This window comes from Aspergillus alliaceus (assembly GCF_009176365.1).
Source record: "Aspergillus alliaceus strain CBS 536.65 unplaced genomic scaffold BDW43scaffold_48, whole genome shotgun sequence".
NCBI lineage: Eukaryota > Fungi > Ascomycota > Eurotiomycetes > Eurotiales > Aspergillaceae > Aspergillus > Aspergillus alliaceus.
The window spans coordinates 150,424-169,119 of NW_022474731.1; the positions used below are offsets into that span (position 1 = coordinate 150,424).

The 18,696-nt window shown below is 47.0% G+C and overlaps 4 protein-coding genes across 4 annotated transcripts; 3 read left to right on the plus strand and 1 right to left on the minus strand.

The window, feature by feature from the left end:
• The first annotated feature begins 4,861 nt into the window (after positions 1 to 4,861).
• BDW43DRAFT_287267 (uncharacterized protein) lies at positions 4,862 to 6,403 on the plus strand. The gene has a single exon (XM_032043132.1). The coding sequence runs from the start codon at positions 5,082 to 5,084 to the stop codon at positions 6,234 to 6,236; it is 1,155 nt and encodes a 384-aa protein (XP_031896728.1). The 5' UTR covers positions 4,862 to 5,081; the 3' UTR covers positions 6,237 to 6,403.
• A 3,196-nt stretch (positions 6,404 to 9,599) lies between these two features.
• Positions 9,600 to 9,914, plus strand: BDW43DRAFT_287268 (uncharacterized protein). Its single transcript, XM_032043133.1, has one exon. It carries the CDS (start codon positions 9,628 to 9,630, stop codon positions 9,877 to 9,879), a length of 252 nt encoding a protein of 83 aa, XP_031896729.1. The 5' UTR covers positions 9,600 to 9,627; the 3' UTR covers positions 9,880 to 9,914.
• Positions 9,915 to 11,794: 1,880 nt separating this feature from the next.
• Positions 11,795 to 13,604, minus strand: BDW43DRAFT_287269 (uncharacterized protein). Its single transcript, XM_032043134.1, has 3 exons — positions 12,814 to 13,604; positions 12,115 to 12,746; positions 11,795 to 12,059 (listed from the first exon to the last, which is right to left on the minus strand). The coding sequence occupies exons 1-3, from the start codon at positions 13,155 to 13,157 to the stop codon at positions 11,992 to 11,994; spliced, it is 1,044 nt and encodes a 347-aa protein (XP_031896730.1). The 5' UTR covers positions 13,158 to 13,604; the 3' UTR covers positions 11,795 to 11,991.
• Positions 13,605 to 14,101: 497 nt separating this feature from the next.
• Positions 14,102 to 16,368, plus strand: BDW43DRAFT_287272 (glycoside hydrolase family 75 protein). The gene is made up of 6 exons (XM_032043135.1): positions 14,102 to 15,002; positions 15,056 to 15,192; positions 15,259 to 15,407; positions 15,461 to 15,682; positions 15,749 to 15,859; positions 15,915 to 16,368. The coding sequence occupies exons 1-6, from the start codon at positions 14,667 to 14,669 to the stop codon at positions 15,980 to 15,982; spliced, it is 1,023 nt and encodes a 340-aa protein (XP_031896731.1). The 5' UTR covers positions 14,102 to 14,666; the 3' UTR covers positions 15,983 to 16,368.
• Positions 16,369 to 18,696: the final 2,328 nt, after the last annotated feature.

Sequence of the window (18,696 nt, forward strand, 5' to 3'; positions counted from 1 at the left end):
GTGCTTTCATGGTCGAGTTGCTGATCTACAACGGCGCTCCTTTCAAAGATCACTGGGCATACTGGGTGCGCTCGCACGTCCATCCTGACATTGGGGTTCTGATACACGCTGCTGGTGACGTAAAGAACGGCTTCAATTTGGAGTTTAAACGCAGCCATGACTTCCGCTCCACCGGCAACCGTCGCACGAAGAGGGTACCACTGCAGTGGGTTGGCAAGGAGTATTTCAACGAAAAATTGATGCTTAACGATGGAAAATACAAACATGATCATGTGCCCGTCTGCTTTTTTGAGGCCAGTGCATATAAGGTCAAAGCCCCTGGAAAGACTTTGAATGCGGTCGATGATAAGGTATACGCCTTAGGGCGGTACCCCTTTTCCTGTTGTCCGAATAGATGGAGACTCCTAGGTCATGGCGGCAAAAAGCGTTGGCAAGAAAATTACCCAAGAGGAACTGCCAGACATGGATTGTCGAGTCGGGTGATCAACTTGCTAAAGACCATATTTTCAGCGAGGAGGTTGCAGCTTACCTTCACGCAATTAAACAGTAACTACATTCGGTGGTTGTTATTGCAGTGGAGATATAGGGCTTGGTAGCTGAACATGGGTCAATAAGGGCATTTGCAAGTCCTCTTTCAACAAGAGTATGATAAGGCTCGGCTGCTACGTACCTTAATAGGACGGCTACGTCTCGAACTTCTCTTTACTGATGGTAATCCATAACGACTCTAGTGCATTCTTCTGTTACCAATGTAACGTAATCTTGCTGAATGATCTAATATAAGCCCCTGAGCCTTGACTTGTAGTGAGCTCAGTGAACACCATATCAGCCACAATTCAACCGCAAACAATTTGAAAATATCTTTCTGAGTACCGGCGGCACCTTCGAAATCGTTTGTGCAACGAGGTAGCGCAGCCTCAAGCAGCCACGAAAAAAAGCTGCAATCGAGCCTCGAATGGTTTTGACAGCAAGTGTGAACAGAGGGCCGTAAAAGTGTGTTCATTACTGGGAGGGGTAGCGTTGGCGTTTCTATGTTTCTTGAAAGCTCGTCCTCTTGGTTTCTTTGACCGTCCGGCTGGTGAATTGTCGACATTGGACTGAGTGATAGTTGTCAAAGATACGTCTTGACCTTCAAAGTCCACCGTGGTTTCACGTCTACGCTGTATGCTTCGTCCAGCAAAGATCTCGCCAAATTCGTCCTTGATCGTACCTCTTGCCCCAACGGTAGCTCTCTAGCCACCAATTTCACTAAGAGGTCGTCTCCAGCCGTAGAATAAGTTGGACCATGTGAGACGTAGGAAAGGGACGGGATGCTTTAGCTCTTACCCTGGCCCTTGTTCGAGAGCCACTTGTTGTCTCAGTCCCAGTTTTCAAAGTAGCGCTGACCTGCCTCTTTCGACCGGCAGGATCGGATCGGGTGCTCTTGATTGAATGCTGAATGCCACGCTGCGGAAGCTGTTGTCCAGCTGACTGGTATGAGAAGGGTACAGTCTCAATCGTGTTACACCGGGCACATACCCCTCGCCTTCATTCAGTATCAGGTTCACGTGAGCGTCATCATTATTGGCACCAACGGAGTCTTCAGAAGCGGACCTGTCTCTCGATTTTTAGAAGTAGCTAGTTGGTAGCGACATATTTCCAATCATCTACACATCGTGGGGAGATCGACGATCTGTGGCTCAGCGCATCTTAAGAATGCTCGTCCCGTCACAGTCGCTTTTAAGCTCTTAAAAAGAACCTAGAAGGATCACTGCTAAGCAAGGCCCCGTAGATAACAAGGCGGGGTAGACCCGTACGTATCTTCCCTGAACAGTAGGAGGACGCTCTCTGCCGTGGGAAGAGCGCCATTCGTCTCATTTGCGGACGGTTGATGGCCCGAATAAATTTTGGGCTCGCTGTTCGCGGGAAGACATTCACCATGGTAAGTCCGTCGAGCCGTGGGATTGCCCAGTAGGATTCTAGGATCACGGACACGCGGAATGTACGCATAAAAAAAATACTTGGAATTGGAGTTTTGGGGGTGGAGACAAGGCGAGGGCGTGCCATAATTTCCGAATGGGGAAAAAGAGGGAATAAAAGGGGAGCTGAGTGGGGAATTGAATGGACGGATGAAATGACCAGCCAGACAGAGGGAGTGTAAAATATGGGAGATAGAATCGGGAAGGAAGAAGATTGATGTGGAGGATCCTTATATACTTGGGAGGAGGCAGCGGAGATTATAGTAAGGATATAGGGAAGCTATACTGGAAGCGACAAAGCTAACCGGCACAGAGAATCCACAGGTCCTCGCTTTACAGGTAAGTTTTGCGTGCGCAAGAATTCTATGCATCACATGTGGTCCCCTGTTCCCAAATCCCTAGGGAGGTATTAAGACCACGGATACACAAGATTTAAATGCTATGCATTACTGTACACTGTGTGACCTAACTAATATGACAATATATGACAACCTTCGTATGATCTTGGACAGGGATGAATAATCAGCCTGATATCTTTGTTGAGCCTACTACATACCACCATTTACAAGCCGATGACTGCCATATTAAATTGATTTTCGTCTATTTCTGTAGCCTACGCCCTTCAGCGATTTATAGGGGCAGACCAGTCACAAATTTATCGTGTCCTTTGAAACACGGTGCTGATACTATCTACCCACGCTAGGAGGCAAAAATGTTGGCAACAGACTAGTAAGAAAGGTAATTTACACCACGGAGCCATTCATGGTCTATTGACAAAACAGATCTTCAACTTCATCCAAGAGAGCAATCTCCTCCGTCTAGATAACAGAGACACCAGGAGAGAACGGAAGCAGCTAACAAGAAGCGGTCACATGAATTATTTACTGTAGACAGATGGAGGTGCCCTTTGGAATATTTACAGGATCTTGCTGGAGCAAAGTCAGCTTGAGCTAGGGAATAAATGAAGAGGGCTCAGTAGTTGTAGTTGCTTGGACTTGAGGCCACACCAGAGGTAGAGCCAGAGATCAATAGCCTACTGGACACTCTATCCAGCTTAGACAGAAATTCGCTGAGAGAGGGCCTACTAGGCCCACTAGATACTACAGTTTACTGCCCAGCATTCACGGGCCAAGGCTACAAGGTAAGAGCCCATATACTAGGGGTGGAGATCCATGGGCTCTCGTCGTAGTCTGAGTGGCGACTTCCTACAATCCTGGTAGGCTCACTGTCCGTGGCCCATGAGCCAGTTGGGCTCCCCGGACGCCAACTGGCGACTCGATAGGCTTGTGATCTGTACGGGTTACTGATCCAGGTCTTCAAGGCCACGTTGGAAGACGGGCTAACGTTTAATATCCTATGCGACCTAAAATGGCATTCACAATTCAAGGTCGCGTGAGGTAGATTCCATCGTCTCTTCATCTATCGTGAGCTCTCCATGAAGCTGCATGATGACAGTGTTGGACCCATCTTCAATCGCAGCCTCAAAACACTGTGCAGGAGTGAGCCTGCGTAAATCTTTATCGTAAAAAGTAGCCTGCCGGTTTCTTGCGTCTTTCCGCGCGACTCGTTCAACTTCGGATGGGTTGGAATGGTGCAGCTCGTGAACAGTCTTCCAATTCCCATTTTCCCCCCGAGCTCGGAACACAATCGTTACGGGCGGGGTATTCGCCTCGGGCCTGGGGGTGTGTTTGTGATAAGATCTGGGGCGGGTGGGGCGACGATGCGTGGTTCAAGGGTTTTCCTTAGTGTTGTTGCTTTCTGGTTTGTTATTGTCGTCACTTCCCCGTTTTGGGGGCGCGCATTTGTGGGAGCGTCCCGTGGCGTCGAGACTGCGTCACACTCTTCGCGCTCTCCAGCAACACTATCGGTCCAGTCATCAAAGTTGACGCGGGCCACCACTTTTTCGGCTCGAGTCTCGTGTCCAGCTCGCGGTCGGGTATGATTCGGTTCCTGCATTCGCGGCTGCCCACCACCCCTTCCTTTCGCACGTTTTCCAGACCGCTCTTCGTCAGAGACGATATCGGGACATTATATATGCTTGCTTGCATGTAGAATACGTGTATTTGACCTCTCGGCTCTAGATGGCGGGGGTGCCAACTCTGACGTGGGAACAGCGTTCTCCGATTCGGGCGGAGCCAAAGGGAATTCAATTTGCGTCCCAGGTCTTAGGTTCTGTTGTGGCTCGTCAGGCTCTTCGCTTGGGGGAGTAGCTGTAGGTGGAGGGATATTCGTAGTATCATCCGATTCCGTCACGTCTCTCAGGGACTGGTCCTGGGGAGTGGCCGATGGTTCTCGATCGCTGGTAGCGTGCGGAGATGAGAAGGGTGGTCCATAGGTTAAAGGCACCTGTTCCGGGTTTTCCGCTATTTCTGGTTGGGATGGGGCATGCCGTTCGTGCTGGTCTACCGGATTCGACTCAAACTCCGTAAAGTCGACCCCCGCGTCATGTCTGCGGTCATCGGTCTGCCTGAAGGGGGCAGTGTTAGGCAGCAGTGCGGTTAGCCGCGGCGTGAGCGAGCGAGCTGGAGTGGAAGGGGGACGTTTGGGAGGCAAAAAGGGTGTTGAACAGGTCGGGGGAGGGAGTGAGGTTCTTATAGAAATCTCAAAAGCGGCGAGCGGGACTGAGTGGTGGAGTGATTGGCTCAGGGTGCTCCGTGAGCGCTCACCGCCCGCTCAGTGAGCAGTCCGCTGCGCTCAGGGCTTGCTCTGGGCTCCCTCGGGGACCCCGCATATATCAGTGGCGGTTCCGACCACTCACCGCCAATGGACATGGGTTCCAGCACTAAGACTCTTGCGGGTGCTTTTGCATGACCAATATGCTGGCTACCTACTAATCATTACATTTTAGTCAGAAGCATAATTGACATGTCACCTACAATTCCGGCCGAGATAGTACTAAAAGTCGCTACTCATCTTAGCGATTCAACAGACTTGCTAAACTTGTCTTATTGCTGCCGCCAATTCTACAATCTTTGTCTCCCAAAGGTTTACTCCTCACTTCAATTTGAAAGGCTCAGCATATGGAAACTTAGCTATTTAACCCATGCTCTTATCGAAAATCCCCAGTTGGCCGTGGCTGTGCATCATCTGTCTCTCTGTACTGAGTCCACCTGGGGCCATGACATGGATGCATATGATATTAAATACGAACCAGGCGTCATTCGCCCGGCACTATCGGCCAGAGGTTATTCTGAACAGGAGCAAGAGGAATGGGAGAATGATCTGACCAACGGACAAAACGAGGATCCATGGCTAGCTTTACTCATTCCACTCCTGCCTAACCTGCAATGCTTGACCATGACATTTGAGAATCCGTCGACTCATGTGCGAAAGGTCCTTAAGCGTGCTCTTGGTGGACAGTGGCCGCTTGACTCGCAACCCCTCGCATATTTAAGAGAGATTTCCGTTCAAGTGACAGACTGTGAACTTGAATATTACGGCGTTCCAACATCGGATGCCCTGCTGTTCTTTGGCTTTCCATCCATTCAATCTTTTCGAGCTGAATGCATAGCTGACTGCGACGAAGATGAATATTGCTCTCCCGAAGCATTATGTGGTTTCTCAACTATCACTAATATTGACCTCCGTAAAGGCAATTCCAAGAGTGGCATGCGAAGACTTATCCGTGCATGTGCAAAGCTAGAGTCATTCCGCTATGAACATGAAATCACTATTGGGCCCTGTGATGACTTCAACCCGGCGGCTTTCCACGCCTCGCTTTTACATCACAAGGACACGCTACAGAGACTGACACTTGTTTTCAACAAAGAGGAAGACTATCGCCCGGGCCAAGGAGGAGAAGATAACTTCTTCGGATCCCTCTCCCAGTTTACCGCTTTGAGAGAGATATGCCTCAGGGCTCCAAATCTTCTTGACTTAGGCGGAGAAGCTGGATATATACAAACTCGCCTCGTCGACGTGCTTCCATCTTCTCTTCAGCGGCTAGCTATAGAAGATTTTCACCAATGCGATATGAATGTTCTTACTGCTGAGCTGGAAGATTGTGTTCTTAATATGACTTCTCGATTTCCATGCTTGCATACTCTGCAGATTGGGGGGTATATACATGAATATGACCCCGTGTCTGCCGATTTAACTCCACCAGGGAGAATACATATACCATGCATTGCACAAGAAGTCATTCAAATAACACAGCGGCTACAATTTCTTTGTCAGGCTGTGGGAGTAAAACTACGCCTTTGGAGTCGCGAAATCGAAGATGCAATTGCGCATAAAAAGGAAATAGAGGAGGAAGGTGAGGATTATGAGCTAGGCTAGCAAGGAAATCTGCGAGTGAGGGGAAAGTAAAATGAAACAATAGTGTCGAAAAACTTTGGGAACCCCAAGGTAGGATTCGAGGAGTCTAGATTGTAAGGACGTAGTAGCAAGTGAGCATTCCAGACTTAGTGAACGTAACGTAACATACATCAGTTGGGAAAATCCTGTGGATTATTCGTCCAAAATCTCTGCTAAAGGTTTCTAGAAAAAAGAAAGGCTATAGTGTATACAAGTGTAAACTTTCTTGGACTGTCAACTAGGTAAGGATACGTAGGCCGAAGGAGATAGAAAGATCAAAGACAGATAGTAGATGCTATCCAGAAATGAGACTGATCCTTGACCTCCTACTACTACTAACTAGTTGCTAATTTATATCTGAAGGCTTCACGCTTAAGGGATTCAGAATTCCTACCGAAACCCAAACCGTTGTGTGGCCTGATGTTCCTCATCGGTGGCTGATTGTCGGGTCAGAGTACCCTGTACGATCATCAGGCCGAATCGCTATTCGATCTGTGGCACTCTAGCTGCGCCTATCGCGACAGGATATAGTAAAAGAGATTTACCAGATTATTATTATTGCTTTTAATGAAGTTAAACGTCCATACCGAGCCGTTGGCTATGGCAGACGCATGTGCCGTAGAAGCATGAAGACTTTAAACGGAATCTTGATATATGGATGAAGGGTAGTATCGCGTAGGCTTGTCTAGCCGAGTCTGTCTGTACTGAACTGGAATAATTTATCGCGGCTCAATATGCTAGGCAGGCGAGATCTGGTGCTTCAAGATGCCACGTATGGTTTGAAGTAACTGTCTCTAGTAATGGGTCTCGCGAAGGAAGGAAATCAACTACACAAAATATAGAAGGGGGCCTTCATATAATGGATTGGCTAAGCAGTAGGTCGCGGCTTAATTATTAAACAATGGAGAAGAACGAGGAATAATTCGTAGGCTTTCTTAGTTTTGATTATATAGTTTTTACTAGGGTATTCCGGTTATCTGATTTTTAATGGATTTCCCCATATTCTACGTTAAAAAATCTGACCGCTGATCTAGCGGGGTCAGTTATGTACATCCTTGTTAGTACAAGGAGCTGATACAACTTTTACGACTAGACGCATCATACCCTGCTCCCCGGCTGCGGGATTTCCTAAGTGATGTACAGGCCAAGAGAAAGGCTGCGGTACAGCCAACAACAGGCTGATACTTATGTTTGAGGCCGTAGTTCGTTCAAACATGGACACGTGATACTTAAAAATGTACGACATAACCAACGTCTTCATCATAAGCAATAAAGAACAACTATGTCATTTCATCGCATTGAAAACGTATTGCAGTTGACCGGAAAACTCGGAGTCGACCGCCGCTTCTACCCTGCCGAACGCGACAACACTTGTAGCAGTCATAGATAGCGTCGCTGCGGGACAACGTTTACGTTCTACATGCAATGAGTGTTACACAGCAAAGGTACCCTTATCCCACTAACTTGTCACGCAAGCGAAATTCCAGCTGATGACACGTCTGACGGGTCAAATACAGCGGCAAAAACACAGGTTACCAGTAATACATCAGTGCCGATACGTGATATATATAGCTCGGAACTTAATATAGCCTCTTACTGATCACTTTTAGGATATAACTGTTAGTTTAAAGTCTCTATTGTTGTATAGTACTCCAAGAGACACCGACGCTGCAAGCCTGGCCCAGACTCAAGCCCAACAGCTACAGAACAGACAGGCCCCACGGCACTAGGTGATGTAAGGAATAGCAGCTAAATAGATATCTTCTGATATTGCCAGCATCTATAAACTTATCTACCAGTGCGGATTATATCCCTGTTAATCTAGACCTTATCCGACTTCTCGCTTGGGACTCTAGTGCCGGGCCTGATTCCGCTGGACTGTGTGCTAACAGGGATAGTAATATATTGTTTGGTGACTGCGACATGTCAATGATGGATAATGCCTTTAGAGATATCTTGAACTAGCTTGATATTCCGAGTCCAACGGAAGACTACGCTTCTGGTTTATATATGGTCTTTGTCATATCCTCCACTGTCAATTGTGTCCATACAATGCTTCTCCTTCTACCTTATATAACTACAGCGAGTGCAATGACTCCATGTACTTCTGAAACATAATGTAGTAACAGATAACTAGAGTCACAGGCAGTTCTGATAGGCTAACCGGCGTTCACGTTCTCTTTAATGTTGTGACAAATCTGGAGGCTGAAATCGGTGACCCTGGCTCTAGCACTGATAAATTATATATACTATAAAGACAAGCATCGCAAAGGTTCAGCGTGTGATACAGTCCAGATAGTGGCAACCAGCTGTAATTAGTCCGATGCTAGTGCTTGTTACTATTAAGGTTATATTAATTCTGTTCAAAAGCATTATTCCTAGGTGGAGCAGCAGCAGAAATATGAGCCTTAATAATTATTCTATTGGCGACCAGCAATATCCACATGTTCTACTACTTAGTCAATACTGGATTAAGGGCGAGGACGCCGCTATTATCTAGAGACTTATTATAATAGTCAAGCTTCAACACTTTTACATAGGCTGACTAAAGTACTCAGGGTCTCTCTTGACAACTCGAGTTGTTATCAGAATAGCCAGTGACCGGTAGATCATCTAAAAAACTCCTGCGCTTACCAAGAACAGAAGGCAGCATTACTACTCGCTACTTTACAGAGGCACGTGGAGATAGCCGAGGAAGGGGCTGGCTCCGCGTTCTGGAAGTAATGTTCGAAGATAATACATTAAGGGTTGAAGAAGATCAGGTCGGCCGATTCGGGGTTTGGTCAGCACATTGCGGTCTCGTGACGCCTGTACTTAGATAAGAGCTTCTGTTGCGTTTCAACAACACAACCGTCCTCATCGCCAATTACACTGGATTCTATCCTTGAGTTGGGTTGCTGCTTTGCAGGCCAAGTGATCGTTTTGGCGCTGTTATTGTTCCGTTTATTTTCGAGTTTACGGGCCAAGTTGGAATCTTGTTTATTTGTTGCCTCTTGGACAGGTGAGCAGGACCTGTGATAACGAACGATCTTCTCCTAGATGCAATAATAGCCTTTCCTATCTACCTGCATCTCTCCTAACCATTGTGTGCGTAATATTTCTAATTGCCCGGCTCGAAGGTAAGTACTCTTTTGGCGGTTGTTTACTACTTAAATAAAAGTATATCTAACTGCCTCTCGAACCTGTTTGGCAATGTTCAATGCTTCTTCGCGATTGTCCCGCGAGAAGACATTGAAGTAAGCTAGAAAGCTATTCTTACCGGTGCTTGGATGTGGGACATGTTGCCCTCGTTTTACAAGACAACCGCATCTACTAATGCATGCTTCGAGATCTGGTCTTCGTGCAATGAGCTCCGCGCACATCATTTAACGACATGGGAAAGCCAACTCCATCGTCATCTCATTATGACTACGATATGGAAACGATTGTGGGTAATTTGCCTATGACAAAGCCAGAGGCAGACCCCAAAGTTCTCTCGAGAAGGCTGTCACAACTCCACCATTCTCCTCCGTCAACCCGTCCAGCTACTTCGGCTACGGAACAACGAGATGGCTTACTCAGGACATGGGCCATGTTGACTCCATTTGTGTCTCGTGTTGGACACAGTGGTGTTCGCTGTGATTAGCATGGGAAGTAAATAGCCGGCAAGCTCGCACTGGCCAGTGTCTGTTCCACAATGTTTGACCTTCAACCCTGATCCTCGATTTACATTCTCTCCGTTCAAGGTCGACAAGCATCGTAGTCGAGTCAATACCGCCGCTGCATTCGCTAACAATGACAATGGTGATGGCACATTTAACTATATCATGCAATGGTCCGAACAGTTGAATTGCTACCTACGCTTGCACACCCAGCACATGTGCGTTCCACGCAAGTTTGCGTCCGCGTTATGGGACACTCTCCTCGAGATTCATTCAGACTTGCTTAACTCAGCTTTTGACAATAGGATGCTCCGGCTCTTCTTGCCTTATACGCTGTTTGAGCTACGGGTTTTCGTGTACGACATCTGGCGTCTACCAGTCCGAATGGCCCCTCCCGCACCAACGGTGGAGTCATGAGATGGTGCGCTGACTTACGCAGAGCTGGAAGGGCTCGTCTATAAGCTTGCGCATCGACAGCTGTCCAAAGGAGTGCAGCGGGGCGACTTTGTTCCCTTCTCATTCGAAAAAAGCCTTTGGATGACCGTGGCTATATTACGTGTCATCAAAGCTGGAGCTGCCTTCATAGCCATTGATCCATCTCATCCAAGTGCACGAGCCAAAGAGGCCATCGGCTGACTCAGGGCAAACATTATCCTTGTCTTACCATCGTAGGCCACGACACTCGCCGACATGAGTGAAGTCATCCTGGCAGTTTCCTCGGCTAGCTTAGGCGACCTGCGTACACGTCCGCCACTAATAACTATGAAGCGTAGTTAACTACTGACCCATGTATTAGGTAATCCAAAACCCTAAGAACTCCGGTTTTCGTTCACAATTTGAGCACATCTGATCTGTCAATTGCGATCAAACCTCGATATGTTTGTGTAATCCTTCATGGCCCGTCTTGCTCTTAGACACCTCGATTCCAAACGCCAGAGTGTCTATTCCCCTACCCTACCTGCTTCTCCAGATACTTCAACATGGATTGTACTAACATAGCTTTGCCCCTGCTGATGCTCGGTAGTTGCCGATAGCATTGTGGAGTCATCGGCAGCTTGCCGATGGTATCGGTTTTCCCGAAATCAATGACAGGGTTTAAGGGTCAAGTCTACCCGAGGAGAGCAACACCAGACGAATTTACAATCCCTAAGTGTTTTGTTTATCATTTTTGCTCCACTGTAGCGGTCTAGATCGTGCCCCACATACGCATATTTAGTGTATCACCAATCTGAATTTTGTCAAAAATGTGGTCCTCATGCTTTATCCAAGAGCACCGGGAGAATGCTAAATATCTATCGAGAATAGGGGTAGTTATGTTTCTTTAAACTTAAGCATGGCATAAATCTTGGATTATTAGAGATAATGCAGTATACCCTTGAAAGCGGTACTATTCAAAACAAACCTGACGGTCAAATTATCTGCCTTCCCGACGGAGTGCTTCCTATAGCAGTTGATCGTCCGCAGATAGAGCAGCAGCATGAAAGCAACTAGCATGTTGGCAAAGATTATAGACTTGGCTGATTGTTCCGGCCTCCAATTCTGATTCTCACGCCACTGTCACTTCATAGATACTACGCCTGACTCCATCCCAAAATATCCACCACATCCCGGTGACCGTTTGCTATAGTATAGCCTGGTGCCTGGGGACCTACAGTTTTCCCTCGGGGGCCGTGTTGCGGGGCCCATCCACGTAACCTCTGCTGATCGGCTGCTTCTAGCGGCTACTCCTTACTTTAAGCAAATATAACAAAAGCCTCTCTGTTCTACCAGACAGTATATCACAGGTGGCAACAGGATGCAATACAGAATGGTCTCGAGATAGTATCCTCGGTTACGCATATGCAATCGTGCGATCATCAGTTTCTACGTGAGTGGGAGTAGAAAATAGCCTATGGGCTTTTTTAGCTTAAAAAACATCTGGTTACCTAGTGGTCTAGAGCAGATGTAACACAGAAAATTCGATTAACGAAATCTATTAATCAAGTATAATTTTCCTACTTGCCAAGTGCCATCGAGCGGGCGGGATGTTAGTCACTAGTTCTGGATCTGTCTCATGACGGATGAACAGATTCATCTCAATAAACCACCATCGCTATTCAAGCACAGACTCCATTCTGGCAAGAAAAGGGGTCAGAGCAGTCATCGTGGGAGCTACATTGAGCCCCTATAAGTATAGTTAGTTATTTACTCCGAATAGTATATATACAACAAATACATACCAGCACAGTGGCCCTCCCATTCACAAGGCACAGACCCAGGATCAACAGCACATTTGCCGTTCACACAGGCGAATGGGTCAGAGCAGTCATTATGAGTAGAGCATGTGGCACCTATATTATCTAAATTAGCGTGTGGCAGAGCATTGGTTCCATCAGAAATAGACGGACCTTCGCAATGACCCTCCCATTCGCAAGTAGGGTCCGTAGGGTCCGTAGGATCCGTAGGGTCTGTGGGCTTAGAAGATCCGTCCAGCCCAGCAGCCTCCTTGATGTCATTAAGGGCAGTTCCAACCTGGACGTTGTAGACATAAGTATCGATCTCGACAGCCTCGCCACGATAAGCACCGAATTTGGGCTCTGCACGGCCAGGGAATGTATTCGCGTTCAGCCTGGTGTTTCCAGAGTTGAACTTCTGCTGTTCACCATTAAAGTAGAGCTCAACCCATCCGGGTCTGGCGGTATTAATCACAATTCCAATGGAGTAAACGGTGTCTGTCTTCAGGGCCTTGGACCACTGAGACTCACGCTTGGCAGTGCCGGAGGCCTGGTACTGGAAGTTCAACTTCCCACTCTTGAACTCCAATGAGAGAGGGATGTTTGCACCGCCCTTGTTGTTGGCGGCGTACTCCTTGCTTTATAGTGAGTTAGTAATATAACCTTTACTTGGTTAGACCAGTGAAGGAAGGCAAAATGACTTACAATTGCCAAATCATCATGCTCTGCTCAATAGCTCCAAGAGAGAACTTGTAGCCAATGTAATAGGTCTGATCAACTTTGATTTGGTCCTTCAGAGAATGGTACTCGGTACGAATATAGTCCTTCTTGCGATGAAAGTGCAATGCAGGGGTGCCATTCTTGTCGTTGTCCAATTTGATGTAGAGATCTTTGCTATTGTCCTTGGGTCTGTTGCCACGCTCTGCTTCAAGATTGCGAATCCCCAGCATAGAGGGGTTATCACCGCGAGCAGCAGAGAAGTCAAGAAGACTCTTGGACAGCGCTGGCTGCAGCGTTGCCAACAGAGCGAAGAACTTGTAGAGCTGCATTGCGAACGGATACGAAGCTTGTAGTAATCGGCACGGCACAGCACGTCTCGAGCTTTCTTGTCCCTGGGTCTTACGCCGCTTATATATGCAAATCAATGAAAAGGCTGTTGGCCGGCTTCTCAATCACCTGCGCTGAGACAACGCCCCCGAGGCTCGCACAAATGCCCCATATGCCGAAATTCCCAGTATTTGGCCGGGATCGCCCTTCGTGGGCTTACCTGATAGTCGAGTGGATACGTATGCGGATTCAAAACGGGCAACCGGCAGTCTTCACCTGCGTGCCAAGACTAGACGAACGGGTATAGTGTGCAATGTAACCTCGTATCTTGGACTATGGCATGTTCTTCGTCCGGGCCGAAACTAGGGCTAATTAGTGGGATTCCAAGCCCCTCCAGAACATGAGCTCTCGACTCTAGAACCACTAGGCATCGCATAACACGCTGCCCAAATCATAGCCAGCAGAAATAACCGAAATCCCGCAACATGTACCTGCGTTATGCGAAAAGAATGGATAATTTTATTTCGCAGCGTGACGACTCCTGTCGTTTTCGATTGTAGAAAACTCGTCTGTTTCATCATGGAAACCTTGGGGGATCTGTTTGACCCAGTCTCCTACTAGATCAGCAAGCACCTTTGGCTCGCGCCGCAGTTCATCAACTCTCCACCCTGAAACCCACACAATATCAACTGTCGCTTCATGTCGCGCCGCTTAGGTTTAGCGTCGGGCCTGAACCACTGAGTAAAGCCCGCTACTTAGACTTACCGCCACCCGCCCATTCGGGGGTTTACGGCCAATTTTTGCACCAGTCAAACTTGACCCTATGACTATCGTACATACAGATATTTCTGGTAAATTCTTCGGGTCCTGAATATATATGTAAGTGCCTAATTGTTTTTGTTTTCTTCTCCAACAACTGTGTTGCACAACCTTTCCTAGTAGTATACAAGCTATTACATGGGCCATCTCGCAGAATTTATCAGTCAGCACCTATTCAAGTTGGAAAGTGTATCCGGATGATCTGGACAAGTACTAGTCGAGCGAACCATTTTCGGGCAGGCCGTTCCCTTAGTGTGGAGTCTGTTCTGTGGAAACCCGCCGACAGATTACTGGTATATAGTGTAGTTCTCCATTCTCCCTATTGGGAAGCTCAAGTCAAACGAATTCGTATGATCCGCCAACAGACTAGTGGTGCACATGCCTCATTCTGAGAGCGTAACAGGACAACGGAGTGAAACCTATTGCTAAACAACTTGTGGCGCCAAGGATACTACCCTCGAATATCACTAGTAGGAGGTTTCGCGAAGCAACCGTCTCCGCAGACTGTGGTATCCGCCCAACACCCAAGAGAAATCGCTGAGAGGTTTGACAAAGAGCCCCTGTGAGCCTTAAGCAGTCCCCGAAACGTAATTTCTGACTATAAAAGCAGGAGGCTGCCCGCCCCAGAGGCTGTCCCTGCATCTATAACCATAGCATCACTCACTTTCTTGTGAAGTTAGAACACAGCCAAAATGCCTCTCAAGAACTTCGCTAGTCAGCTTGCCCTGTCCCTGGCACTCTTCGGTACGGCCATGGGCCAGAAGGTCGAAGGCCCCGAATACAACAAGCCCAACGGAGGTCCTCCTGGTAAATTCTTTGCGGCTTCAAGCTCTTTGCCTGTTGCCGCTCTGCAGGCTGCCGCTGCTAAGGCCAGTGTTGTACCGAGTCACGCTACATACCCCATCGGCGAGGACTCTTCTATCAAGTCCACTATTCATACCGACTGGGCGAAGTTCAGTGAGGGCGCTGCCATCTCGTGGGTGGCGGACATGGATGTTGACTGTGATGGAATTAACCATGGCTGCAAGGTATGATTTCGAATGAGACTGCTTTCAGGGCCTACGTCATTTAACAAGCGTAGGGTAATCCCGATGGTCAAGAGAAGACCAACTGGGGTGCGCTCTCCGCATATGAAGTGCCTTTCATCGTGATCCCGGATGAATATCTTATGGCCAATAAAGCCACTATCAAGGGAAACAGCATCGCTGCTGTTATCTGGTGAGCCAGAGGACCCGTGTACCTCTCCACGATTCAATATCTACTAACGCACCCTAACCACGATAGTAATGGTAAGATGTACTACGGTATCCTCGGTGACTCGAATGGAGATGAGCCCCAGGTCACTGGTGAAGCCTCTTGGATCTTGGCCAGGACCTGCTTCCCTGAAGAGAACCTGGACGGCAACAGGGGCCACACTGCCGCTGATGTCACCTGTATGTCCCTCGATGAACTTTTCCTTGTCAATGCACCACTAATATCTAAACAGACATCCTCTTCACCGGTGAGAGCGCCGTTCTCCCCAAGAGCGCCCTGAACAAGAACTACATCACCAACTTCGATACCCTGCGCTCCATGGGCGACAAGCTCGTTGGTGCTCTTTCCTCCAACCTCAAACTCGGCGGCGATGGAAATCCTCCCACTACCCTAACCACAACTAGCGTCCCCCAGCCAACAGGTGATTCCTGCGACTGGCCTGGACACTGCGCCGGTAAGAACAGCAAGGTCACCCCCAACAATTCAAACGAAGGATATGACTAAACTAAATGAACGAAAGGTGCCAGCTGCTCCACTCACGATGACTGCTCCGATCCGTTCGCCTGTGTGAATGGCAAATGTGCCGTGGACCCTGGGTCTGTGCCTTGTGAATGGGAGGGCCACTGTGCTGGTATGTATTTGTTTTATATATGCTATTCGGAGTAAATAACTAACTATACTTGTAGGGGCTCAATGTAGTTCCCACGATGACTGCTCTGACCCCTTTTCTTGCCAGAATGGAGTCTGTGCTTGAATAGCGATGGTGTTCAGTCAATCGGTATACATGAACAGAGAGTATACTTTGATATAAGGGAGGAATGCGGCGGCCTTCAAGGCGGCTGGTTACTCAGGGTAATGTATGAAGTTTTCCGACCTTGTGAGGGAAATTTTATGTGTGCTATATATAGACATGGGTATATAGTGAGACTCAGTGACTGATAGAGGTGGAGAGATGCATTATCCCTGAGTGTAACTCTTTTGTGGGGTTAGGATTGGGGTCACCGACGACTGAAAGCTTGGGTGCCCTGGGCACAGTATATATAATATGTCTGTGTACAGCAGGCAAGAAAGCCTTGCTACTATAGCTGAGTGTATAACATGACCATGCTACAGAAATATCCACTTTATGTTCAGTTTGCGGATCCAAAATAGCTTAATTCTAGTATATCCTTGTAGGCACGCGTCGGCGTGTTTACCCATGGAAATGCGACATACCCCATATCGCGAAATGAAAAATTAGTTATTGTATATATTTTTATTACTCTGCCTTTATTACCTTAAAATATTCACATCACTCTAATAAGGTAAGTAATATTTACTTAAGTATATCAAGAAATTGTCCCGGATGGATTTATTATTTAGACAAGAACCCGCTACTTGGCTCCTGTTACAATCCTATAATCAAGATATAATATACTAGTATTCTATACTGAAACCCCTTATGTAGTGAATAACTATCTATAGAGAATAAATAACCATATAACTACTTATTTCACTTTTCCTCTGTATTTAGTAAGAATAGTACACTAGACCTGATTAAGAGAAATAGTATAGATAGTAAACTTTAATATAGCTAGCACGCCTAGATATTCGGGCTGGGACTCCGCTAACCTGTTAGCTGTGCTTGCGTAGCGAGGGTCAAACCTGAATGTCAGAATTCACTGAGATTCAGTAAACGAAGTGCCGTGGTGCTGTGAGGGTGACGTAATTCTTATTTCTGATCAAAGATACAAAAACTAATCCATGGATAGCTCAAGTTCAGAAGCCCAGGCCTATTAATTACATGTACTCAATAGTTAGAATAGTACAAATGTCAAGGGTATATACTATTCAGGGTAGAGGACCTGTCAACTAGATAAGGATATGTAGGCCATAGGGAATAGGACGATCAAAGGCGTGCAGTAGATACCATTCAGACAGGAGTCTGATTCTTATCTGCCCCGAGGAAGGTAATCATAGAGAATACATTTGCAGAGACCTTCGACTATGTTCGGAGGACCTGCATTGCGGAGGAAGAAGGCCAACAATTTGGTTGTTTTATCCGGGATATTATGTTGGAATTAGAACACATTTGCGACCACTATAGCCAAGGCCGGTAAGTGTGTTATCTGAATATTTCGACAGACCTAACAGAAGCAGTGGTATAGATGTATTTTGTTCTATACCATTTAAAATATCAAGTATCAGTATCCAAGGAACTTTGCATTGCAATGACATGATCGCTAGATGGGGCCTTGAAGGTCCTCTCCCTCCTCTGACAATCTGCACTGTAAGAACCCTTGCTCTTAGTATAGTACCTTTCCAAATAATTACCCCTTTAGGATTCGCGGGCGAGTGAAAAAGATACTAAAACAAAAATCGATATCCCTTATATTTTATTTCTACTTGTGATACCTTTCGGTAAAGATCCCAGCCGCGAATCATACACTTCGTTTGTTACATTTCAAGGACAGTCTTCTAAATCACGAAGGCTGTAGCCCCCAAGTCCTATCTCCAAAGTTCAGTTCGGGGGGAGCCGTTGACTGAGAATTCGGAGATCTATCGATCGGAGAAATATGGCATGATAGGCCCTTGGGAAAAGGAAGGATTTCTTAAGGATATTTCTAGGCATAATTCGATATCTTAAGACAAACGCCATCAGCACCACTATAGTGTTAGGATGCCTACCTTTGGAGATTTCATGGTAATATTAGTGGATATTCACACTCACTGAATCATGTCATTGTTGCCATTCACCGTCCTCTAGTCGAGCTAATCTACCACTTACTACTGAGGATTACTTCTCTCATCATCTTTCTTCCCCAGATAACACAAATATAAGATTCAGATCAAACAAAAGGGAGCTCGACGTTGTCAAGGCATCTAATCTTCCAAGCTGTCACACGAATATAGAGGATATAATCGGCACCCTGCACTTCTCTGGATCTACCTGGGGTAAGGAATACCTTGAGGCCTTAAGAGTAATACCCCTCGATGATCTCGAGCTCGATCTCATTATTCCAATCAGCTTCTGCCAAAGGACAATGAAGACTGTACGATTATGATTTCTCTACCGAAGAAAGCGCCAACCTTCAAAAATCTGACAAAGGATGCAGGTTTCAGCAATCTCCTCGGCCACGTTAAACGCATCAACCGCAACAGACCTCCACCAATAGAGCGCAATGAAGGAGAAGTTCGTGGATAACGATTTCCACTAGTTTTTCTGTGAAACTCGCAAGAGCCATGACGACTGCTCGTTTATCTCTCCCTGACCGGCCTTCAAGAATGGCACTAGCACCCTTTGAAGTCAGTACTTTAATATTACTGTATGTGATATATGTGACCTGCATTTAGGCCAAAAAGCGACATGTCGGGGGCCATCATAACAGTGCGGGAGAACAGGACCAGTACAACCACAAGAGCGCTGCTCAAGCGGTAGCTCACCTTCTAGGTGCCGCCATGGAGCAGGACAGAATGATAAGGGACCAC